At 39.9% G+C, this 26,471-nt stretch overlaps 1 protein-coding gene across 5 annotated transcripts in view; it reads left to right on the top strand.

Moving 5' to 3' along the window:
• LOC100551480 (A-type potassium channel modulatory protein KCNIP1) overlaps positions 1 to 26,471 on the top strand; it is a 371,266-nt gene that overhangs the window by 37,341 nt on the left and 307,454 nt on the right. For all 5 annotated transcript variants that reach the window (XM_085236509.1, XM_085236506.1, XM_085236507.1 and 2 more), the window contains one exon: positions 17,301 to 19,013. In XM_085236509.1, the coding sequence (XP_085092635.1) occupies positions 18,926 to 19,013 (88 nt within the window). In that variant the 5' untranslated portion in view covers positions 17,301 to 18,925. The remainder of the gene's footprint in view (positions 1 to 17,300; positions 19,014 to 26,471) is intronic.

Genomic DNA, 26,471 nt, shown 5'->3' with positions numbered 1-26,471 from the left:
GTAAAAACAGATCTGTGAAGGAGGTGTTTGAAATTAGCTTTTATAGTTCAAGATGCCAATGGTCAAAGAATCAGCCTTCCATGGAGGCTTTGCTCATTTCTACACATACATACATAGCAGTAATATTTTGTAATCTTTTTAATATTTTTGCAAGATAACAGTAGGTAAACAAAATAACATTTTGCAACCAAGGATTGCAAGGTTGTATTTATAATGACAGCAGACTGCAAGCAGACCTGCTGTAAGGATTCTCTGAGGAGAACCACACTGACAACAATGTTCTTTCCCTTTTAGAAGAAAAATGACTTTTTTCCACTGCTTTTAGGAGCTTGAGGTTTCTACAAGACTGAAGAGTTCTGTATCAAATCCTTAGTGATGCATATGGGATACGTTCTGTTATAACAGCCCATTGTCACTAAGACAAAATAATGCACTGGAAACTTTTAAGTAAAATAATGAATTCAAATGAATTTGCATAAGAAGTAATAAGCCTTTCCTTGTCAGATGTATTCATTTCTAATCATATTCCCAGCAAGACAATAACAAGCTAGACTCAGCAGGTATGTTTTAGCTAATGGAAATCACCATTCTGTGTTTCTGGGAAAGGAGAAGGATGGGAAGAATTTACTTTCTTCAGATGCTTTAATGGAAGTAGAAGAATGTAAGGCCAGCAGTGCCTCAGTTGTTTGGCAGTCTCACGGACACCTCGTATAGTCTGTTTCCCCATGTTGAGACTGTCTGCATCTGAGTCTGGTTTTTCCCCCCCATTTTGCAACTGTCTATCCATGTATCCTAGTTTAAAGGCTTTCAATTATTCTATCATGTTTCAGTACATTTTCCTGGATTGGAATACTGAAAAGAGGATGCAAATAAGCTATGTATCAATGCGATATACAATATCTTATTTGGCCCTTTCATTCATCTGCTGTATAACTTCAGGGCAGCTATTGTTATTAAGAGGCTGTGGAAACTATTAATAGGAGATAATTTATCTTGTAATGAATCTAGTAAAAGGGCTATTCTGAGTGGAGATTAGAGCAATCATACCATGTTCATTTTCTTTTTCCTCACCATTATTCTCTTGCAGTAGCCAATTGTGAGTGCTTCATGATTACTGTTAGTGACATTGCTAACGTATGTGTTCCAAGCATTTCTTATCACTATGTTCAATTTAGTTTCAGCTATTTTTAAACTGAAAATGCTGATTACAATATCAATCTCTGTCATACAGCATGACTTTGTATAATGGGCAATGCTATCCTCATCTTGGCCATTACAAAAATCAGTAGAAAATCCCGAGAACATTTAATTCAGAATTGGACTGAGCCTGTATATGTTACTCCTTTATTAATACCTGATTTTTATCCTTTATATTATTTAGAACATAAGGTAAACTACGTAAGCCTTTTGCTCATTCAAATATTACTGACAAAATTAAGTGGTATTTGGCACTTGGAAATGGCAGGCAAGTTTGTCCAAATTGTACTGGTGTTAAAATAGGAAAAGGTCAAGAAATCAAGCCATTAGTTGTATTTAGTAAAAGTAAGACTGAAATGTAACACAGCTCTTTTTCCAGGAACTACCTAGCTTTACTAAATCTATGCTATGCAATCTAATATGTTTTCTATTGCCTGCAATGACGCCAATTATGAATATTTTAATTTCTTCTAATTTCTTTATTTTTTTCTAATTAGAGGTATGATTCAATTTTCAAGTCAACTAAAAATCTGCAGTTGTATAGGTTGCTCTGAAAGTAATGCTTTCTATTTATTTCTGTGGAAACAATAGATGCAGAGAGCAGAGTAACACTTCGGTAAATCAAATTCTCGGCTACAAAACACTGTTTTTCAAGATAGTCACCACCATTAGCTGTGCATTTTCACCTGCATACATTCTCTGTGAGAAATCTGCAACGGTGGAGGTGACCCACTGTTTCACAGCTGCTATGATGGCATCATTGCTAGGAAAATGTTGCCCATGTAGGCCAACTTTCACTGTGCTAACATTCACCGTTCGGCCTCCATATACAATTCAGCAAAGGTTGATGCATGTCAGTGGGTGTAGGTTTTTGCACACAGAGGAATGCAATGACACATCTTTGCTCTCTACAAAATGCAATGGAATATTGCTAGGAAAATTTAACCTCTACTGCCAATACCCCCAACATCTGCTTCTGATATCATGGGCCAGTATAATAGGAAGCATTACTTTTGGAGCTGCCCTTGTCATTTTAAAGAGTTACTGTAAGAAATATGTAAAGTCAACCTATCTGCTTGACTTAGGGCTGTTTTTTGGCTGTAATCTCATGGCAATGAAGATAGCTATGGATCATTTATTGTTAGGCAAAGTTCATTTGCCCTTGACATTATGAATGCAAATGCACAACCCTTTGGGATGTGTAGTGATGATGTTTGCCTGTTCATTCTTCAGCAGTATATGTTTTCTTCTCATTCAAGTCACAGCAAAAATGTTCATAGGTGAGGACAGCTCAGTAAAGAAAGAAACAAAGAGGAAGTATTTCAGACCTGAACTCGTTTGTTAAATAGTTCAAAAGGAATAGTCAGGAATAGAATCCCAAAATGAAGTGTTGTGCCTTTTTTACTTGAGAACTACTTTAAGCAGGTAGGTATAAAATTTGTGATGAAAAGTAGAAAGTCCAAGGAAGGGACTTGCTGAGGCAGAAAGGGATGAAATGAAGATAAAAATTTTGAGAAAAATCTGTCAGAGTACATGTAGATTTGTAGAATGGAGCCTGTGTATTGAGAGTTCAAAGACAGTAATACTTGACAGATGCATATCCTCTCTTTGAGAAAGAAACAGGCAAAAACAGACAATTGAAACCTGCAACAAGTTCCCTTATATCTCTTACAGTTACACATGTGAATGTGCAATTTCTCAGTGGTGTCTGTGGGGAACAGGCAGATGTGTTTCTGACTAATGGATTTATGTATAACTGTTTTGGAACTGTGTGGTGAGTCCCTGGTCCAGCTCAGGTTGCCTTATTAGTAATGAAGAAAAGTCCTGCTTGGTGGTAAGACAACATGTTTGTGTTTTCCAGATCTGATCTGTAGGTAACTTGTGGATATAGAACAAGCATAGACTGTTACACCACTATATTGGCTCTCCTTTATTGCTGTTTTTTTGTCTTCCTGTGCTTATTACCTGTAGTCTGAATAATCTTGAAGTCTGAATTAAATATGGAAGGAATTTACTCCAGACACTAACTGGACCAGCAAAATACAGCATTGTTCACCTTCCCATTATGCTGAAAAAGGGCTTTCTATATCTGTAAGTTATGGGCTTCTTACAGTACTGCAGGGTCAGCCCTGCAGTGATTGCAGAGAATAATGCTGACTGAGACTTCAAGTCAAAGACTTTAGCTAGAACTGTGATCATTTTCTTTCATTCTCTTGAAGTATTCTTTTATTTTCTGCAGTAACTTTCTCTACCATACATGAAAATTTCTGCAAGAATCTTCTCAAGCTTGGATTGTTCTGTATAGCTGAGCAATGGGATACTCAGTTTATCCGAATTACAGTGGTTTTGTTAATGTCAACAAAACATTTGGAGATTATTTAGATGAATTATGTTACTACTATTATCACTCTCCCTTTTCTATAAAGATTGGGAATAAAATTTCCTGAAGCTCCCAGTTACAATGTTCATTCATGCTGATTGGCAAAAGCTGTTCTACTTAAGAAGAGTTGGCTGTACAGCCAATTTGCTGATGCAGTCTTAATTATTTTTATGGGACACTTCATTTCTGGTACACTGTAGAAGATGATGTCCCTGTCCTCATTCCTGTACTTACTTTACAGATGACACTTTGCTTTGAGATGCTCCATTCTGGCTCTTTCTAAGAGTTATTGACACTATGTAATGATATCTTTCTGAAGTTCTTTTACAACTTCAGACTTCTAAACTCAGCAAGCATCTTGTGTGCCTTTGTCTAAAGTAGGCTTGTTTTCTTATTCTTAGGTTTCTGCTATGCCATTTTGTGGAAATGTGTAGTTCTTTTCCACAGTTAAAGGCCAGAATACAAAATAGCAATTAAATTCCTACCTAAAATCACCTTCCCTGCTTATAATCACTCCACTAATAGTGTTACAAATAAAATTAAATTCTTTACACAAGCTACACCTCACTGTTGTGTATTGGTTGATTTCTGAGATTACCAGATATGCTGAAAACTTAATGTTAAATTTTGGGGCAAAAAAATCACCCTTCTTGCATGTTTGTCTAGACACAATTTTGTTGAAATTGACACAACTTTAAAAATTGTCTGACGAACTTAAGTCTATGTTTTACTGTGCAAAATAGTTCAATCTCAGTTATCCTGGCTGTAATAAGTTCTTTGTACAATCTTCTGAAACCTTCAAAGAATCTCAGTCTTTCCCTTAAGTATTGATGCACTATTTTTATGTCTAATAATCTAACATTCTAACAATCACACATTTGATTTCTTCTTGTTTGATATTGCACTTAGTTCTGGGAAATTGTTCTTTGATAAAAGCCTATCTTCTCAGTAAATTACTGGTTTGGGGTGAAAAAACTATTGCTGGGTTTTTAAATTAAAACTAAATGTTTGAAAAGCCTGGTCTAGAGGTGGTTTATTAACCTGGAGCTACATCTTACTGCCATGAGTGAAAAATAATCATGTTAAATAGGGGAAGGGATAAGCTTAATGATGATTTAATGGAAGTCTTTTCTGAAACTTGATGTGAATCAGTCCTAGCAGCCGTTCCTTTCAGAGGTTTATGAAACAGTGGATATGAAAATAATCTGATGTTTTCAGGTTTTTTTTTTCTTAAATACTTCTGCATGCTTTGTAGAAGAGCATCATTTGTTTTCCTCTGAAATTTAGACTACATGGTCATAGTTTTAACATAACTCAGAGTTAGACCTGGATTTAGAGCTTCTAGTCTCAGTTATCAGGAATGAGATATGGAGAAATATATATTCCTTTAAAAACAGAGACTACTTTTCATACTTTTTCTAATATCCTGTTGCAGCCTGTACTATTTAAACTTCTTCGTTCCTTGTTGCAGGGACAGTCTTGTTTTCTCTACAGATCCCCATGTACTTATGAGTGCCGTATTTGAGAGTCTGTAGCAGGACTGAGAAGCATACATTTATTGCATGCTATTATAGTGACTCAGACACAAGAATCATTATTCTTATACAACATCCCTATGTGATACTATGCATTTGTAAGCACTATTTTCCAGTGGTCTTCTGAAATTCAAAAGGACGATGCGGTAGACTGAAAAAAACTACTAGTTATGGAAGTATACTCTTGGAATGAATCAGACCACAATATTTGACAGTTTTTGCATCTTTTTAAAGGTGCCCATGATCTGCAATTGTAACCAAAATAAAGTTCTTTAATTCTTCCATTGCCACTGCTTTTTCTTTTCTTTGCCCTTTAGATTTGGTGCCAGCATCTGCCACTGTTTATTCTTTGTGAAGACAGCAGCACTGGGACAGTTTAGGCAGTTCCTCATCATGGTCAGAAAGCATAGGGAGAACGCAGCTTCTGAAATGAGTCCTCAAACATAAAACTGCCTGTTGCCACAAATGGAGCGTCTAGCAATGACAAAAACTTCTAAAAATAAGTTTTGATAAGATTGCTTGCAAGAAAACATACTGTTCTTGGCTTCCCTGTGAGATAAATGTTGGAACCTTTTAATCTGAACTTTAGAAATCAATAGGTATTTTTGAAGAAATAGCACAGCCTTCACTAGTATGGCAACCATGTTTCTGTATTGGTGTTTTCTCTCTTCCAATTTCTTGCCTAAAACAGAAGGCTATGAAGGTCTTTTTCTGTTATACCCTGAGAATTATGCTGATTTTTATGTATTTATAATTCTTTTATTCTGTACTATGCACCTAAACTTTTGTTCCAGATTAAGTTGAGGCTGTGGAAACCTCCTAGTTTGTAATGACACTCTTATTTAGCAAATAAGTGATAATTGGAATAATTTCTTTATCTATATTCAGCTTTCTTGGGATACAATGCTTTAACTTAAGCAGACCAGGCCACTGTAATTATATTGTCGTAACTGAAGTAGAAAAACTGAAGTTAAGGACTTAGGCACTTAAAGCTAATTGGAAATTTGCTTTTGATTCTATTGGAAACAATTTTACTTTTTTAATCACTTGACTTGAGTTTTCCAATTGGAAGTTATGGCAGCTGGAGTTAATTGCAGCCCTCGGGTTGATACACAGAGGGGCTCCAGGATGTGGAGGCAGAAACTGGTAAGTATTGCTGGGTTTCAGTATGCATCTGTACTGAAAAGTGGATGGTGCATTTGGGTGTTATTGATATACAAACAATATTCAACAGATTAAAAAAAATAATAATAATTCCCTGACTACTAGTGCTAATAACAATAAGTTTTGGGCAGAAGATACACTTGTTGATGAGAAAAAAAAATCTATCTTGTGTGACTTGCCAGAGGAAGGCTTATAATTCTTTCTTACAAGTATTTGTATCATGTCTTGTATCAGCTTGCTTAGAATCATTCATACTGGGACAGGTCAGATTGAAATAGTATATTGTGACTAGCTCTCTTGTTTTAAAATATGCCAGGATCACACAAAAGCAGTTCCTCTGTTTTCACTCTTTCTTACCATTTCTCTTGCAGGATATTTTTATGGCTTAATGTCTACCAAAAGTGCTTCTCAAATGTACAGGCATCAGTTTTTATACTTAACAGCCAACTGCTTTGTAAGAACTGACCAACACCAGGCTTCTCCCTCTCTTTCTTGGACAACCTGTAACCTTATGTGGAAATTCAGTCCGAAATTCAACTGATTTGAAAGCTTTGTTATTGACTTAAGATGACCATGAACGCAAATTTCTGTGGCTACAACCTAATTTGGTCTTGTAGTGGAAATATTGACATCTTAATGTATTTCCCATGTCTCCTAACAAAAGGACAGCAGACATCTGTCTGACTCAACATAGCTCAGAGTAAAGTTGATATTTAATTTACAGTAAGTATATGCATTGTTTGGGTATGTTCCTGACAGCGTGATGCCTCAGGGTTAGTATAGTTTCTAAGACCAAGGGCAAATCTTTTGCTTTGTCATTGTAAAGTCACCTGTGTAAGTAATACCATCAGGTTCTTGACTACTTTGTTAGACAGACCAAAGCAAATCTTCGAGTCGTGGGTTTTCTCTGCATTTTTGTAATTATTTTTATTTTGTTTTGAATTATGAAACTCACTCCATGATCCAGCTTCACCCATTCCTGAATTTTGAAACAACTTATTACTTGTTCTTGTTTCAGCATCTGATTTCTCCAAAACATCCAACCTTCCTTAATCCTGTTAGGTGTAAGAGCAAAGAGTACTGAAAAGCCTATTGTGGTTATTTCTACTGGTCTCTGGAAATGCATCTGTGCTATTCCATAGAAGTGACAATACTGAAACAATTAGTGGCCTAAAAGCAAGTTACATGCACAATCTTATAGGATACAAAATGCTGGGAGACAAAATATGCTTAGATGCTCTTTACTGACACTATCAGAATACCAAACTGGGAAAAGAAATGATTTTGTGAAGCAGCTGTCTAACCAATTCCAAGATTTAAATGCAGACTCATAAGGCATGGGAAGGCATGAAAGCATATTTGTGAGGATAAGGAAAATCACAGGAGAACAGTTAAACAAAACACAAAAACAAACAAAAAAACCCCATGAACATAACACGTTTGCAGTACAGATATCTGAGGATACTGGAAGAAGTGGGCCAGCTGAGGCTCATTTTGGAACAATAACAGAAAAAGAAAATCGTGCTTTCTATCTACAACCTGTCCTTTTCATCAGTGTCTAAAATTTCCTGAGCTCTTTTCATACTGCATGAGCGAAGTTCTGCCTAGCTCATCTGTTCTGTGGCTGTTCTTTTAGCCTGTGTTCAAGCTGATTGCACAGCTGCACTAGCGATAGGTTTTCTATCAGTCTTCTCCTTCTGCTAGACAGTGTCATTTTATTGCTTCTCTGAGTCTCAACAGCTTTAATTGATTTTTAAAAATAGAAGTGACAAAAATAGTATAAAGACAAACACATTACCCATGGCTGTTCCTGCATGGCATATCGTAATTGACTTCCAGAACAGCCGGTACACATGATCATAGAAGTAGTTCCAACAGCAAGTTCTGTGTTGGATCCCACTTGTGCAACATGAGCAATTTACTGAGGGATGAGAGATTTCATTACTCAACCACAAAGTCTGACTTAGTGATGGGAATTATATTTACAGTTGGTAAAGTCTGGAAGAAAATTTTCATTTCTTTTTCCTCTAACAGCTGGAACGACTCTAGTGTGTACAAATCAGTGTGTGCAACCTTTTAAATTCCTGGGATCCCTAGCCAGAGGTGGTGTAGAACTACAGTTGAATATGGTCAGCCTTTTTGCTATTAGTTGGGCTGTTGTTTGGCTTGATCTATCTTGTATGTTCACCTTAATTCCCATTACACAGTATCAAAATGGGAATTTTATAAGGGGAAAATAAAAACCCAAAAACTTGTAGGAGGTGAAGAATGAGACGGAGATGTTTCAAAGTGTGTCCGAAATTAGCAAGAGGCAATGTTCTTTGCCTTTGTTTTTTAGGAAATGTATTTAAAGTTGTTAATTACAATTTGAGTAGAGTTTACTTCCTGAATCAAGGGTGTTTCTGACCATACAGAGCTTCAGCTGCCTTTTTCTAGCATGGACCGCCTGGATAGTACACGTGTAGTGAAAAGTGCTACAGGGGACATTGGATTTGATGGCATAAAACAATGGGAGCAGCACATAATAGCACATCTGAAAGAGTGAATTTGTCTAAATGGGAGGGGAGTGCCAAAGAAAAAAGCTGGTCGTGTAACTTTTAATTGAATAGGTAAATTGCAGTACTTATTAATAAAACACTGAGACACAAGAGGATATGCTTTATTGCTCCAGTAATAGCTGCTTAGGGTGTGCCGAGGAGTAACCTGGTACCATCACTTCCTCTCAGCTGATGATTAACTGGGAGAATCATTAGAGCTTAGATTAAATTTACCTGCCTCAGAAAGCCTCGCAAGCAAGATAAACGTGGAGTTGGAAAAGATGTTACTGTGCATGAGATGAAATGGCCTTCTGTAGAAGATACTGGACTGGTAGCTGAGAGAACCAACTGCTGTAGCTGCCCCTGTGTACAAATTTCTGGTTCTGCTGGATATGTCCCTTGGAGTTTCTTGCTAGTCATTTGTTTCTTACTTACACCTAGTTTTTGCCCCATAGTGAATCTAACCTATTAGATAGTCTATTTATCCTGCCAGCAAATTAGTACCTTTATCATGACCTTTGAGGAATGGAGGATGATCAAAATGAATCTGCTGCTATGAAAAAGTAGAATATTTCTTAGGAAAGTTTTGCTTGCTTTCTATGTGTGCTTCTGGAATGAAGTAAAGGCTTGGAAATGTAAAACTGCAGAAAGCTTTCCCTATTTCTCCAAATTCTTATAAGCTTCTGTAGAGCTCAACTAAAATAATCTGCGATACAGTGGGAAATACAAGTATTATTTCTGGACCCCAAATTCTTATGCTGTTTTGGTTGAATTTTATTTTGGCATCTGTAGTTCAAAACAGTGCAACATGGTTTATACTGCCTTTCAGATGTCTTTATTTGATTAGCTTTGAGATGGAGTAAAACAGTAGCAGAAATTCCACACAAGGAACAGCAATGTTCAGTATTCTTAACAGCTTTTTGCCAGCATACTTCTCTGATTCACAAGCTCCTTAAGCATGAAAGCAGTCTTGATCTGATTCCTGACCCACCATAATTTAATCTAGTTGGGTTTGGACAAGTGTGCAAAGTTCACATTAAGATAATATGCTTGTACTCATCACATGAAAACTAATGTGAAGAGCAGCATTGTCTCAATGGCCACATTAGGGCTTTATAAACCAGAATATCCAGAGTTTGAAGGGACCCACAAAGTCCCAACACCAGTCTCCACACAGGACAACCTGAGTTAAGCCACATATCTAAGAGATTTGTCCAAATACTACTTGATACCTGTCTTGAAATGTGTGGAGTGCGAATGCTTGTTGGGGGAATGGCTGCTTTTATACGGAAGTAATGATGTTTGTGGTGTTGACAAGGAACACAGCTCTTAACTCTGGCCACTATTACTGGGCAAGCATCCCAGTCCCTTCTAGCTGCAACAGGTGGAGAACTATTTCACAGATCATGAAAGTGAGCAGTAGCATTCTAATCACACAGGTGACTTTTGAACTCCCACCAAATACCCCTGTGTTGTGGAGTACCTGAAAGTGCACATAAAAGGCAAAGTGGGAAAGAGAGGTGGGGGAAAACTATCTGCAGTCCATGATCCAGCTGATGTAAGACATGAATGGCCTGCATGGAAATGGGTGCTGGGTTCTCAGCCAGCTGTACCTCGTGCCCAGCAAGCTGCTTTCCACTTTCCAGATCTAGCAGATAGAGCAGCACACTGATGTATATTCTGTCACTTGCTGCTGCAAGAAATGGTATTTCAGGCAGCCTGATGGCACCAACATTATGCGTCTGTCAGCTAGCAAAGAACACTATTTTCTTTTGGCACTTGCCTTATGTTTCCAAGTAATCTGAAATTCAGTGGTCAGAGTTCATGTGTTTAAGAAATAAAATTTAATTCTAAAAAGTTAATAGGTTGCTTAAAAATATTAGCAAGGCTTTACCATGTATTGAACCAAAAGAGTAAAGGGTACCTCAATAAATGAAGGCTTTTAGTGGTTAGAGTATTGCCTTTTGTATCATGTAGGGAAAAAAAAATAATTCCATTAAGTGAAAAACAGCAGAATTGATGTTTAAATATCAAGAAGAAAACCCTAAATTCATTCAAGGCAGTGAATTGTCATTTAGTTAGCTGAGACAGGCTTTCTTCCCTTGATGTTGTATTTTCCTAGAGGAGTGCAGTTAAGAGGAGCATATACTTCAAAAGGATCACAGATAAAGTGGATTAAATAATATTTATTATGAATCTACCCTTTTAGTTACTGATTCTTCTTTCAGAATGATTTTCAGCTTCCAAATGCTGCATATTTGTAGACATCGGTGCTGTGCCTGAATGAGCAGCTTTCACCTGGGGATGCTTTACAGACTTTGGTTGTACTGTGGTACACATGGTTAACCTGCCGAGTCCAGAATGCTGTGTTCTGCTGATTGATCATAACAGAAATATAGGTAATATTTTTTAATGGAAATTTCATAAAACCATGACGAATTAAAAAAACAATACGAAAAGCAAACCTGTGTGAAGATTCAACATTACCATCAAATTATTGTTCTGTGCATCATAAGTGTCAGAACTCTTTACAGAACATTTATGACTCTTCTTCAAATGGCTGACTGTTAACATGAAGTTTTTGGAAAGTCACTTGTGGCTTTCCACCTATTACATTTGTCATTTAGTTTCTATCAGAATCAAGCTGTTAAAAGCCATGACTGTGCATATGCATACAGCTATCTGCTGAAAATGTAATTGGAAGGGGGTGTAAACCACAAAAGCAGACAGATACTGCAGTTTTCAAATAAAAATTTAGGATTTTTTTAAGCTGAAATGAAACATTTCAATTTTTTACTCTGAAACTATTTTCTAAAATTGACAAAATAGATTAGACTTGTTCTGCAGTAACAAAAGCTTAAACAAAAGCTTACAACAGCTGTGTTTGGCTCAGTTCTGGATTTACATGTGAACTTCTGTAACCATTTGTTCAAATGTTCCAGCACATATTTTGTGCCTAAAGGAAAGAGAAGAACTTCTGAAAGCAAAAGATCTGTCAGGAAGGATGACCTGTGCTTCCATATCCCAACTGACTTCAATTCTATACATCTTTTTGCCTTCACCAGATTTTTTTCTGAACTAGAACAAGTTATTACAGCTTTTCAAAATGAATAAGTACATAATCTCTCCTGCTGCTTTTTGAGAAGCTCTGCTGCATAAATTAATTTACCTACACCTGAAGAATATAGAGGATGCAAATAAGTAGTACAAGGCTAATGCCCTTTAGAGAGCAGATGATTGACTGGAGGTGCCTTTGCTTCATCATAATGTCTGCACCAAGCTGAAGACAGCTTGTCATAAAATAACCATTTGCCAAGTCATTAAAGCTTATTTTGAGATAAATGGATTCTTGGCATGCCAAAGATAAGTATGAGGTAGATGTATGTTATTAGATCCGTTTAATAACGAGATAAAAGAGATGGAAAGAATATTTCCAATCAATTGTCTGTGATATTTACTGTGATGGGCTTGAGCAGCGAATGCATCAGTGAAGTAACTTAAGGCTGAGTGAATATGTTGTGTGTGGGGAATGAAGTGAGTGGGATTTTCCCTGAAATTGAAATGTTGAGGAAATTTCATTTTGGAAATGCCCTCAGAAAGGCACCGTGCTCTCCTTACAGCCATAGTTTTGGCTGTTTGAGGTTCTTTCTTTTTGTTTTTTCATTTTTCTGGCCCATTCTGCTGAGTCACTGAAGCACAGCTAACGTATTTGCCTTCTTCCTCCTTCACTCTGGGACAGCTCAAGCTGTCATGCATGTTCTCTTGATATAAATTAAAAGTGTGTGCATGCTTCCATGTCATTGGAGCTGGGAGGCATAATGGTAATCATTGATTTAGCACAAATTCTCACAATCAACAAGTTGGGAGATCCCTTTGACAAACTACTGCCACTGAGATGAAGGGAAGCATGGCCTTGTCGTTAGGGATTTTTTTTTTTTTTTTGCCTTCTTTGGTCCTTTGCCAAAACAGACTTATCTAAGCACCACAGTCATTACCCCTGATATGTTCCATTTGCTCTCTGAAAACCTTTGTATTTGCCAGGTATCATCTCTGTCCTTAACTATATTTAAGCAAAATGTGATTTAGTTTGAATGACAGAACAAAGGAAGAATGTGTCTAAATCCTCTCCATTTCTACTCTGAGAAATTGAGGCTAGGGTGAAATTTAAACAGGACCTCAAGGAAGTGGCATAATGTCCTGATAGAATCGTAGAATGGGTTGGGTTGGAAGGGACCTCAAAGATCGTCTAGTTCCAACACCCCTGCTGTGGGCAGGGTTGCCAACCACTAAATCAGTCGTATGCAGTGGAGCCCAGCAAGGAGAGGAGTCCCATGTTCTTTCTTCACCGCAGCAAGATGATGGAGTTCAGCTTGATTGAACTCATTTTTTCCCACTGCCAACAGTGCAGTGCTTTTTAAATCAGCAAACAGAGTTCTTGGATGTGCTGCTGTATTTTAAAGCTGACCCCTTAGGAGCTGTCAACAGTGTCAGTGTCAGTATATTACAGCACAGAGAATGCTTAACATTTCACATGTTAAACAACTGATTTCCTATCTCTGAAGGAATCTGCTTCTCTGTGGAATATTTCATCAGTCCGTGTGGTTCTGCTTCTCCTGATGCTTTTAATGTCCTACTGACAAACATGTCGTGATTAGGGCAGACATAATGAAAACTGAGGCACAGAATCACAGAATTGTAGGGGTTGGAAGGGACCTCTAGAGATCATCGAGACCAACACTGTAACATCCCCTGGGCTCTCATAGCTACAAGCTGTGATGCTGTGAATAGTGTTCTTTGCTAGATTTCTCTGATGGAAGTTCTGTAATTCTCAGAAGTCTCCCAGTCTGAGTTATGTTACTGGTATGTTTTAGCACAATTGGCAAGCTTAGCTCAAGAGATGTCCAAGGCTGGAATATCAGGAGTGTTGGATGCTTAAACTTTGGCCAATTCCTCTGCAGGAAGCTTGCGTGACAAGTACTGTATTTGGCTTGAAAAGAGAGACCTGGCACTGTTCTCACCCTCTTCTGTACAGAAAAAACTCTGCCTGCTCAGAATTTCAGTGATTTTCCTCAAGCAGAGGTTTCTACCTGTCTGCAGTGCTTTCCAAGGCTAAGAGGTCAGACTGCTCCTGAGAAAGTCAGAATTGTTACTTCACTTGATGTGCACTCAGTATGTTTATGCCTGTACTTCAGACACCCCTTTGCACCCTTGAGCTTCTTAATTTCTCATAAGCACTTCGAGAAGCCTACTTTAATGTGCATGCTGCTTTCTACAGCAGCCTTTCTTACCCTAGATTTTTAATTAAAAAAAAATACATATGTATTTAAAATATTTAATATAATTAAATAAAAATATTTGTACAATATTTTAAATATTAGTCAGGCTTGACAAATGGGATATTAAATAAACAGATGCTGCAATTGAATGAACAGTTTGTGTACAATAATGATGCCTAACTATCTATACACTCCCCTCCAGTGAAGAAAGCTGCTTGAGTTGAGATGTAACTACTGTGCCATAAAAAAAAGTTCTGTAATGATGAGGAAATCTCCCTGCAGTGTTCCTGAACCCCTGATTGATAATACTAAGTGGAATTACAGAGTGAATGAAAATGCAGCTTGGCCATTATCTGCTTGGCAGCAATGATAGAGAACAGTGGAGAAAGTAATACAAGGGCTGGCCTGTTGCTACTGTAGTATTAGACTGGCACAAAGGAGATGTTGATTCTAATCTTGCTGCCACTTTGTTCTTGGTAGTGATGGGGAAGTGAGTTCATTTGGTTTTATGTCAGTTCACCATATTCTAAAAACAGATATTAGTACAAACTTCCTTGAGCTTCCAGAGTATTTGTATTTCTATACATGAAAACTCCCTGTTAGTATCGTTGCCAATAACAGTGACACATGGGCTATGGCATGCTCAGAGCTGTACCCACACAGGCTTACACACATCTGAGTAGTGTCATTTCTTCACTTTAAGTAGATCACTTTTCAAAGCTACTCCTTGAAGATACACATCTTGTCATAGGGGCCAGTAAAACTCTCGTTCTTGCTTTGCTAATACCTCCAGATTTCAAGTAATCGAGGATATAGATAGTAGAAACAATTGCCTGTTTGCTTCCAAACAGGTCAATAAAATCTTATTCATGGTCTATCCTGAGATGGCTGGTGCCTTTGGGAGTGCAATGAAGGAGATGTAGTGTATGCCTGCATCAGTGTTTTTTCTGGATCTAAGGCAGAACCAACCATCTATATCTGAGTCTTGGTGCATACAGTCTGCTCCTGTACCTCTTTTCTTGGAAGGCTGCACAGGCTGGGCAGGAGTTTGTGGCATGTTGCAGCCAAGTCTCTGGCTTTCATTTGCATGTCAGAACCAGAGAGTGCAGGATGAAAGATTCTACATTTTCATACCAAATTATTGTAATAGTGCATCATAGCAATGTGGAAAAACTTGAGAAGAAAAATTATGGGAAGAAGTTTGAAATGAGATTGTTTCTGCAATTACATTCTTCCTTTAAACCAGAAGACAAAAGACATGGATTTATTTTTTCAGGGTGGGAACTGTCTGGCTTTAATGCAGAAGCCTGCAGCCCGTTGTAAATATGGGCCAGGCCAAATACCCAAGCAGGTGAGAACTGTTTCCCACAATGCCAAGTAGCAGAAAGCTGGGGAAAGAATGTAAAAGCAATGAGTGACAGTACTCTGACAGTACTGAGGATCTATGATGGATCCCACCCATTATTCCTTCTGTGTTTTTGGCCTCCAGAATGTGATGGGTATCTGTGGGATGAACTGAGTAATGTGAGCGCTGTGCTCTGACACCCTTGGCAGCAGGTGGAATAGCTCTTTCCAAAACCAACGCACGCACAGAAAAATGGGGATGTTTCTTCTGTGGGAGAGAAAATCAGTGCATCTGAGTTCACAGTTTGTTCATGCCTGTCCTGGAGATATTCTCAAGCATTTGCTGCGTGGTTTCAAGCTAATGTGTTTAACTCTCTCCTTATGTAAATAGGTTTAACTGCCTTTGATGTCAGTAGGAACTGTGCTGGCTGAACCCTTGGTTGAACTTAGGAGTCTTGTATATTCAGGGAATACTTTCGCCTCTCACCGACATGGTGATTTTGGATGGTAAATTAAAAAAGAACAATTTCCTACAATGCATTTACTTTTATATCCCTTTGGGATGACTTCCCCTACACCTCAGTCTTGCAGTTGAATAACCTTACTTTTGTGTGTCTTTCCAACTTTGATCTCCTTACACTTGGAGTCAAATCTAGAAAGATGCACTACCTGTCTATGTTCATTCTGTAGTCTAAAATGACCATTATAAAAATGTTGGATCAGGGATATAACACCTTTGCATCTAAGAGAAGTTCACAGCTGTGTTTACCTGCAACTATAATCAGCTGTCTTTGTGCTCTCCATCATACAACATCAGTAACAAATTTGGGGCCCTACATGATCTTCTACTCAGTGTTTTGATTCATGCCTCAAAACAACATTTATAACCAGCCTTCATTTACTAACATGTTAAATTTAAACTAAGCAGCTCTGTATTTCCTCTTATACTGACTCTTGCTGTTGCGACATTAAAGAAAATAATAATAATAAAAATCATTATCCTTCTGTCTTCAGACATTTTCCCCACTAAGGCCACATGACATTGCATGCAGCCTGTGCATGGTTAGCAAGTGCTAACCATGGCCATGAGGAGTGGTTTATCTTATTTTGCTATGCTTCATTATCTGTTTCTGTTGGAGTTTACTTTTCCTTTGTCTTTAATATTTTTGAATAAGAACCATCCTTATTTCAGGTTTGTGCTGCACTTAGCACGGTAGGCTGCTAGGGCTTCAGGAATGAGTATTATAAGTACTGAATTCCTTTAGCAAAAAGGACTAACCATTGAATAGATCAGAACTGTGCCTCTGAATCCCATTCACACGTTCTGTCCATGACACTGAGTAGCGTGTCCAGTATTTCTTTGGGTAGTTCTTAGGATTATCAGCTCTGGGGACTACTTTGAGATAGCCTTTTGGGCACTGAAACTCCTGCCTGGCTTACTCCAGCTTTGCCTCAGCTTTACAGAACTGCAAAGCTCTACCACTCTACTGAACCTGCTGCAGTTTTCATGATACTCTGTTGTTAAGATAACCTGTTCCTATTGCACATTTTGTTTTCTTTTGGCCCATCTTCCTGCATAGTATGGACCAAAAGAGGCTAACAGATGAAATCAGTGTGAAAATGTGAGGGTTAGAGAGGTATAAAGTGATGTCTGGGTTACAGTACCATTGCCTCTCCCACTATGCAAGAGCTATCAGTTTCCAGATCTTCATCTAATGTGTCATTATCTTATATTTCCCCATCCCAATTTATATTTATATATATGCATATGCAATTAAACATGATGCAAACCTACTGATACAGATAATTAACCTGCTGAATCCTTGATTTCCCAGCTGACATTTTACTGCCTTATTGTTTCTTTCAGAGAATCGCATTTCCAGCTTTGAGTCGGCTCTCTGGGAATTAAGGGCAGCCTGGGGACCAGCTTCACGAAGGAATGCCTTAGCCCTGCCTTTCCCTGCATCTACTGCTCATTCAGTGCAGTCAGCCAAGGTTGCTGAGCTGGAAGCTGCCCGGAGAAGCAGTTCTCTGCGTTTTCCACCGAGGCCTCACTGCTGCTGACTTTTATTTTAATTCTTCTCCGTACCCATCCTCGTGTCCCTGTACGCTGCTTACCTTACTGTTTGGCAATCTGCGGTGTGAAAGGCAGAGGTATTATTTTACAGCAGAAAATCACACCGTACTCCTATCCAGCCACATGTTTCTAACAGCGTTCGAGGAATCTATTTTCCCCCTACGTCCCCTGTGCATAACCGGGAACGGGGACCCGCACAGATGTGATACGGGGAGGAGGTGCTGTCACGGTATAACGGACCGTCTGGGCGCTGCGAGGCGACGGTGGCACGAGCCGTACGGACCGCCGCTACCGGCGGTGGGGCAGCAGGGCTGAGGGAGCCGGCGGCTCCTCACGGCAGCACCGCTCCGTCACCGCCAGGCGATGTGCGGCACGGCTCCGCCCGACGGCAGTGCAAATCGCACCGCGAGACGATGCCTCGTGCCCTGAGCCGACTGCTTGCTCCTCGACGTGAAGGGCCGCGCCTTGAGCTTTTTTTCTCAGCGGGGCACGCGGCTGCTGCTGCCCACAGGTGTTGGCTCCAGGTGGCTCTGCCGCCTCGTGCAGCGGGGAGGGAAGCAGAACCCTGAGGTAATCCGCCCCGAGACACGCACGCACACACACACCGTATCTTCGGTTATCAGTATGCATCTGAGGAGAATCCGGCGCAAATTAAAGTCTGAAGATGCCTAACGACAGATGGGATCAGGAGCTCCGAGATATCTCCGCTTTGCTGGCGGACGCATCAGCTCTTTTTATTGAAAGTATTCCGGGCACGCAGAAACAATGGACTGAAGCGGAGAAGCCCGAGCTGCGGCTGTTGCTAGGGGACAAACCACCGTGCAGCGAGCGGAGCCCGCGAGCATCCGGCGACCATCGCGCAGAAAGTGCGGCTGTGGGGCTGCTGTGCGAGCCGGTAACCCGGGGGTTCCAGGTGGGAAAGGACTCAGAACTGCTTTCCTGTTTCTAGCAGGTTTAGCAAAGGAATACTCCGCAGTCTTCTAAGTACGAAGTGTGAGTACAGCAATAGTAGAGTAAGTATTTACTGGTTCCCTTGTGCCTGGTGAGAGTAGCATTGACAACCTAGCTGAGGTCAGCTGGGAAAGCACGCCCAGAGCCTTCAGGCAGCAGCTCCTGTTTGCAGCGGTCCCGCGGTTCGTGCAGACGGCTCCTCCTGCTCCTCCTCCTCCCCGCCCCGCGCTCTGCAACTTCCAGCCGGGCAGCGCGGTTGGCTCCGAAGCGCAGCGCTGCACCTGAAACGGGCGGCGGGAGCGCGGCTCCGCTCTGGCGCTTCGGGGAAAGCGAAGCTGAGTAGAGAGGCTGAGGCTCAGCGCGTGAGTGCAGAGTTCTGAGCGCTGCGCGAACTGAACTTTGCGAAGAACTCTGCCTTGATATTTCTGGACCCTGTGAGGAAAAGACCTTCCTTCGTTTGAGCCATGAGCGGCTGTTCCAAGAGATGCAAGCACGGCATTGTCAAATTCGCTCAGACGATTTTCAAGCTTATCACGGGCACTCTCAGCAAAGGTAAGAGAGAACGTATCGGTCCGGGCTTCGCGGGAGGAGTTTTGCAGGCGCTGAGGATGCTTGTGGTGGAGTTCGTTGCTGTCTCTTCAGAGGCTTTCTCATTTATTTGGGGGAATTGATTGCTCTGGAGAAGTTCCTGCCTGCGGACCGTAATTGTACCGTAAAGCCTTTTGGTAATTGCTTGCAATAGGTGTGGTTTGTAACCTTGTGTCCGTACCCGGCAGCTGCAGCGTGCCGGAGACGTTTTTGGAGGGAGGAGGTGCGGAGCTGCAGGTTGGAGTTCGGGATTGCGGGCAGATCAGTGCTTCCGTGTCGTCTTGTTTGTGCTTCAGCGTTTCTGTGAGCTGTTGGAAGCGCGTGTATTCCTTGGTTGTAAATCTAGGTCACTGCTCAGCGCGTGTCGGTATCTTCTGTTTAACTCCATTTGCCGTTCACCCACACCCAGTGCACTTTTATCATGTGCAGGTGGAGCAGCACCAAGTTTGATTACACTGTCCTCAATTAAATGCAAAGAATAATCAAAAGAAATGGTCTGTTTTTCTTTGTAATTCAAGGCATTCCGATCGCGGTGCGCTGAGGTAAGTTAGCTCACTCTTTTTGTTGCTCTCTTCTTTTGCAGTGATGCTTCTGAGCAGCGCCTACAGCAGGTGGGTAAAGGAGCAGTGATCTGCTGGGTATCCCTGATAGCAGAACTGCTCTGCGTCTGACTGCTGCTGGCCTGTTCGCATGTGAATAAAGTTTAGGGACTTGGCCAAGGTTTTTGTGTTTAGGATTTATAAGAAAACTCAAAACCAACTATCATAGGAGAGATTTGTGTAAGACTGAAGAGTCATTTTTGTGCATAATTTGATACAAATGGTTTTTTCATAATGCTTTCACAGTCGTGACGTAAAAGAAAGAAGCATTAATTTTCTGAATACTGTTGGAATCTTCTGTAGTGGTGTGCAGCTGTCTGAAACACGTGTGTTCCTACATGAGTTCTGATGTTTGAGTTGTTTCTTAGGATAAGCAGAAACAGACTGAGGGGACTTTGAAAGTAGAAAGCATGGAAGTACCAAGAACTGAAATACAGTCATAAATATAGAATGGATTGGGCTGGAAGGCACCTGAAAGACCATCCTGTTCCAACCCCCCTGCCATGGGCACATCATTTTCATAGGAACTGGGGAAAACACACAAGTTACTCTTTGTCAATCTAAGACAAAACCTGAAAATGTTCTGTTTTGTATCAAGGCTGCAGAGAGGTTGGCTCTTGAAAAACCTCTATCAATTTAAAATTTAGTCTTCTTATATTTACTCATTCTTTTTCCGCATTTTTCTTGTCATCTGTAGATTGCCAAACAGCAGCAGATTAAAGATTAAAAACTTGTAAAAGATTGTCAAAGAAAGGAGCTGTCAGATGTTGGTTATAATTCATGATTAACACCAGAACACTTAAATAAGGGAGAAGTTCAAAAATATCTTATTGCCATCGCTGAAGAGGAGAGAGTAATGATACAGTGCTGCCTGCAAGACCTCATCCTTTGCATTGAAATTCATATGTCACTAGGGTGTGTTTGTTGATTTTTATTTGTGCTTTTCTCAGGAGAGGATACAAGTTGTATCCTACTCTATGATGGATAAATAAACTGCTGTTTTCTTGAGCTCCCCTTCAGAAAAGAGGAAATTTGTGTTCTGGTAGTGTTTCCCTACATTTGCAGTTCACTTAATGAGGAATTCTCAAGCAGCCCTAATTTCTTTGCTGTTAATCTTGCTTTGGCAATGGGACACGTGAGCATTTGAGTTTGACAGCAGAATAGCACTGGAGAGTGAGCTAGAAATCAAAGCAGAAAGGAAATGTACATGGCTTTCCCCCGTTCTGAAAGATGCCAGAGTTGTGCTGTCATTGCCTTTCTCCTTGGCAGCCAAAGCAATCATAGAGTTTTACGTACATCTGTCCTATGGTAATGTCTCATTTCAAGCTGTTTGGATTAGATAAGGGTGGCTTTCTTGGATTCAAAGAATTTAAAACTCTCAAACTTTTTTCCCCCAACTGATCTGCTTGTCTTTGTAATGGAGGAGTCAGATTCACTCATGTGAATGAGTTTGTTTTGTAGGTATTAGAGACCTCCTTTAATTAAGATGAGCATTTTGATAGCTTTCGCTATGAAACTCTTACCTAGGAAGAAAATGATCAGAAATCTTCATCAGGAGATTGTTGCTTGTTTTAAGTTGGTGTTTGCTTATACATTAACCCTAGTGGTTATTGTTTTGTATTTCTCTTAGTTAAACTTCTGGATGTAAAGCAGTGAAGTAGAAACATGTTGTGTATTCTGTATTTTTTTTTTTAACAAGCTATATCTTCCATGTTCTTCATCCCATTCCTGCCTTATTGTCTGAATATTGTCTAATTTTTTTTAATATTATTATTTTTAAACACATCTTATGGGGAAAATCCTTTGCAAAGCACAGGATTCATTCTTAACTTGCATCTTCTTGAGGCTTTTTGGAGCGGGAGATGCTCTATTCTGCAGTTCAACAAGAGGCAATCCTTAGCTACACTCTATGCATTCCTCATGTCCCTGCAGCAGCAGTTACCTCAATTAACTGCCTTCATGTGAGGTTCGCATGTCCTCTTATTCCACAGTAGGGACAGAATATGAAATGGTGGTTCATCCTAAGTGCCATGGGATCAAGAAATGTAAGTGCTCAAAATTATTTCATTGAGGTTTCTTATGGAGCAGAATGGTTAAATACATCTTCTGTGTGTGGAGATACTGATGGCATTAGGAACACAGTGCAGGAGAGCCTTGTGGGGTGACCAAAAAATGAAGCTAGAATCATAGAATCGTAGGGGTTGGAAGGGACCTCCAGAGATCATCGAGTCCAACCTCCCTGCCAAAGCAGGTTCACTACACCAGGTCACACAAGTAGGTGTCCAGGTGGGCCTTGAATATCTCCAGAGAAGGAGACTCCACAACCTCCCTGGGCAGCCTGTTCCAGTGCTCCGTCACCTCACCATGAAGAAGTTCTTACGCACATTCGTGCTGCAGCTTATGTCCGTTTCCCCTCGTCCTGTCTCCACGTACCACTGAAAAGAGACTGGCCTCATCACTATGGCCACCACACCTCAGATATTTATAAACCTGGATCAGGTCCCCTCTCAGTCTTCTTTTCTCAAGGCTAAACAGACCCAGTTCACTTAGCCTTTCTTCATAGGGGAGATGCTCCAGGCCCTTCACCATCTTTGTGGCCCTCCGCTGGACTCTTTCCAAGAGATCCCTGTCTTTTTTGTACTGGGGAGCCCAGAACTGGACACAGTACTCCAGATGAGGCCTTACCAGGGCAGAGTAGAGGGGGAGGATCACCTCCCTTGACCTGCTGGACACGCTCTTCCTAATGCACCCCAGAATGCCATTGGTCTTTTTGGCCACGTGTCGTCCACCAGGACGCCCAGGTCCCTCTCTGCAGAGCTCCTCTCCAGCAGCTCATCCCCCAGCCTGTATTGGTGCATGCAATTATTCCCCCCCAGATGCAAGACTCTATATTTGCTTTTGTTAAACCTCATCTGGTTTCTTAAATGAGACCTCTTGGGTTTGCTAATGTGTTCTGATTATCAGCACATGAAAAATAAGATTATTTTAGGGGCTGGCCCTTTCAAAACATTCCTTTGGAGGAGCAGATAAGCTTCTGCAAATTAACTACCCTTTCACCTTTGTTCCCGAGCTGCCCCTCTTTCACTTGTGCTATTAAAATGCTTGCCAGCGGCTCTCATTTCTGTTTTCTCACTTCTTCCATTTCTGTTCTGCAAAGCAATTCATCTGGAACTGGTAATTTGTTCACTTCTCATAGTTTTAATTACCTAATTATCTGTTCCAATGCAATGATAAAGTCTTCAAACATCTTGCTCTCCCCACAGACTTCTCCATCATGAAAGAAAAGTATGCAGAGTGTTTTACTACGCTGTGGTCTGTTTTACTACTTCTTTGTGAGTCCAAATTACAGCTATTCTTTAAAGATGTTTTGCAAGATGGTAAGGGAGGGGCATGGTCCCTTTCAGTCATACTTTGGCTTTGTCTCCTCTCAGTGGAGCTCAGTCTTGTTCTTTGAGGTATACTGGTGCAACATTACCTTTAGCTTTGTGACTCCAGCCTCTGAAAATGCAAGGATACTAGATCCCTAAAGATGTAGGAAAGGCCAGTGCACCTGTGTCGGGTGAGAGAAGACATCTTGATTCTCCTGCTGCCGTGTAGCCAACCTACCCTGCCTTCACTCCTTGAATTCTGGCTACTGCATGCATGCGAGCTTAGGAACTGTTATTTGGAGGGCTCTTGTAAAGGCTCCTATGCCTGTTATTTCTTTATAAAACTTTCAGAACTTTGTGAAGTCCTTTACGTAACATTCTTACTTAGACTTTGTCTGAGTATTTTTTTTTTCAGGGCCGCCTGGAGTAAGTGGAAGTTTCAGTACTAAAACTGCTGGTGTAGAGCTTCGTTTAGAGAGGGGCCGTCAGTATGAGGCAGCGTAACTGTCTGCACTGTGTATCTTGTGGAGAAGATCCACAGCTACTGAAGCTTTGAGGGTTAGTTCCTCACCCTAACTAACCAATGAAGATCTCCTGTTCAGTTGCCTGGCTGGTAGAAGCTCTTGCCTGGGTATGTGTGTGGTATGGGTTGGTTTGCTCTTCTCCATACTGACAAACCCAACTGCACGAGTCGCCAAGCAAAAGACACTGCAGTTTGGCAGGTATGCATCTGTCTGTGAAAAATAAACTGCAAACGAATCTTTTTTACAAATGCTGCAAATACTGAATAATCCAAATATGCTTGCATATGTTTCTCATCTGTCTCTCACCTGAAGCAAGTCTGATTTTAAGAACAAGAGGGAGTGGAAACTTTTACAAACCTGTGGTTGTAGAAACCGGTGTCTCTGCACGTATGCTGGAAGTCTAAGAACTTAATTGTTTGCAAGAGAATAGCCCCAAAAATCTGATTTTTATTTTTTTTATTTATTCAGAAAACTAGAAAATGTGCTCTTTTCTTCTGGGAAACTATCCAAGGAGATTTTGTAATAGTACTTTGCAATAAGCATGTATCTACGGTGTTTTACAGCCAGGAATATTGTTATATCTTGTGACTAGTTAAATATCCTCTGTGTAGGGAAACCAGAGTGTATTTTGGCATCTAATTTAAAGACATTGATTATAACAATTAGGATACTTTTTTGTTTTCTTTTTTGTATGTGTAACTGATGACTTGATCTGCAGATTTTTTTTATTTTTTTTTAAGATAAGACAGGAAAGCAATTATTTTAGTTTCTATAACTTTTAAAGGATTTACAGAAATTTGGTATCCAAATATGTGAGTGTTTGTGGTGGTGGTGGCTTTCCTTATGACCAAGGGCTAAAGAATTTGTGCCCCTGCTGTAGCTTGTTGACGTGCTAATTTACCATGTTGGATTTTGTCATTTAAAGTTGAGGAAAAACAAGCGTTCCACTGTGTATTTTAACTTAATTGATCCTATTACTACTCACTTAATCAATGGATAGAATTGCAATTGAACAACTTTTGAAGTTAGCTGGAATTAAGTAGATAGTCACGTGTTAATTTATCCTAAATTTCCAATTCATGTGCTAATTGCTAATTTTAAGTACAAGTTCTCTTTTATCTCCTTTAAGTTACCTCTAATACTACAATGCTAAATGGTGAAAATAGAGCTTGCCAGTCATTTCTGTGCACACAACCAACCACAAATTGCAACTCGACTCTCTGTTTTGTATGTATTCTCACTTATCTTCTCAGATGTTGACCGCTTTCCTGCCAGCAACAGAACATGAGTGGTGTTTTTAGTCCATGCTGGGTGCCTGGTAAAACTGGTGGGACCTGAGCAGGAGTCCCACTCTTAGGGATGCAAATGAAATTCTATCCTGACTTTTCTTTATTACAGTATTTGTGGGGTTCCTGTTCTTCTAATTTTGGTTTTTGCTGCTTCAGTATGATTAGTAAAGCTCATGAATGGTAATGTAATTGAAAGTGGACAGGGAGAGGTTTTAACTGTGGCAGTATTTAAGCTTATGAGGAAATTGGAATGAATATTCATGGCCAACTTCTTCCACACTTGTACAGCTTTACTAAAAACCAATAGCTTGCATATATAATTTGACTTTTGCTTCTCAGCTGGTTAGAACTTCTAATTTAATTCCTTGTGAATTTCTCTTTCACAACATTTGGCTTGCAAGGCACGTAGGTGGAGTATATTAATGCTGGTAACTAGAAGTTAAATAGTCTAGAGATTTAAATAAATAAAATAGAGATTTAAAATAAGAGTGATTAATGCTTTCTTGTATATAAATTTTAAACTTGGTGCAACAGGCTTACACTACAGTTAGAAACTGCTATCACAAGCTTGATGAGGTGCTCATCTTATGAAGCCAAAATAGAGTTTTAAAAGTTAAAAAATGTGTCCTGGTTATTAATTTAAGTAAATCCAATTCATGGAAGGATAATAATGGAGGAGGAGGATTGTGGTAATCTCAAATTTAAGTGCTCTTACTGTTTTTGTGCATCCCTCTGTTTCACAGGTAGGGAGCAGTTTGCATGGTTTGTACGTGGTGCCAGTGGGGCTCAGATCAGAGGACTGAGAGGGCCGTGTGATGTTGCTTGTAGTATCAGATGTTGCAGGAAATTGCAGGAGAAGCTCATAAACTCGTTTACTTCAGTAACAAATTTCCAACTTCGGGAGCTGTAGGGAAAAGAAGATTGAAATCTTGAGACCTGGATAGGTTGTCTGTTGAAGTATGCTCTCTTTAACATGCTAACTGATGTTTGTGAAATGCTCAGTATCTTCTTTAGTGATAATAAGCTGGTGATAAGTCTGTCTTTTAAGGAGGAATGAAATAATAAATTGCAGTGCTTGGAAAGGTGCATTCTATGTTTTGTAAATGTGAAAGGCAAAGCTCCTGGTGGCTACCCAAGGAAAAGCACTGAAGTTCTGCACAATAAAGCTAGTGATGGTTTCCATGTTTCCATCTTCTGCTTCTGATGGTCTGTCAGCATTCCAACAATTGCAAAAAAAAAAAAAAAAAAAAAGCATGACCAATCTTAGTATTTACATCTTGGAGAAGACAAGCATGTTACTGTAGTGGAATTGAATATTGAGATCTTCTACATCAAAATGCTTAGCATAACATAGTAAGATATATCTTTTCTCTCATCATCCTTAAGCAGTAAAAAGGCAGCAATAGATCTTAAAACTGAGTGAGAACCATCTGGATTCAGCCAAGGAGGAGGCTAATTCACAAAAAACCCTTCATTTCCAAACATAAAACTGGGGAAAACTAAGTGAGCTTTAAGCTAACAAAAGAAAAGTGAAATAGACTTATTGAATTCCTACTTAAAGTCTGTTTGCTGTGATATATTGATTTTTGTCTGCTACCCACAACATCTTATGTACACAGTGAGCTGCAGTTCCTTAGGTTGT

The sequence above is a fragment of the Meleagris gallopavo genome, chromosome 15 (genome assembly GCF_905368555.1).
Source record: "Meleagris gallopavo chromosome 15, MGAL_WU_HG_1.1, whole genome shotgun sequence".
Classification (NCBI taxonomy): Eukaryota; Metazoa; Chordata; class Aves; order Galliformes; family Phasianidae; genus Meleagris; species Meleagris gallopavo.
Note: the sequence above shows the minus strand (reverse complement) of the source record. Positions and strands in the feature narration are given on the sequence as shown.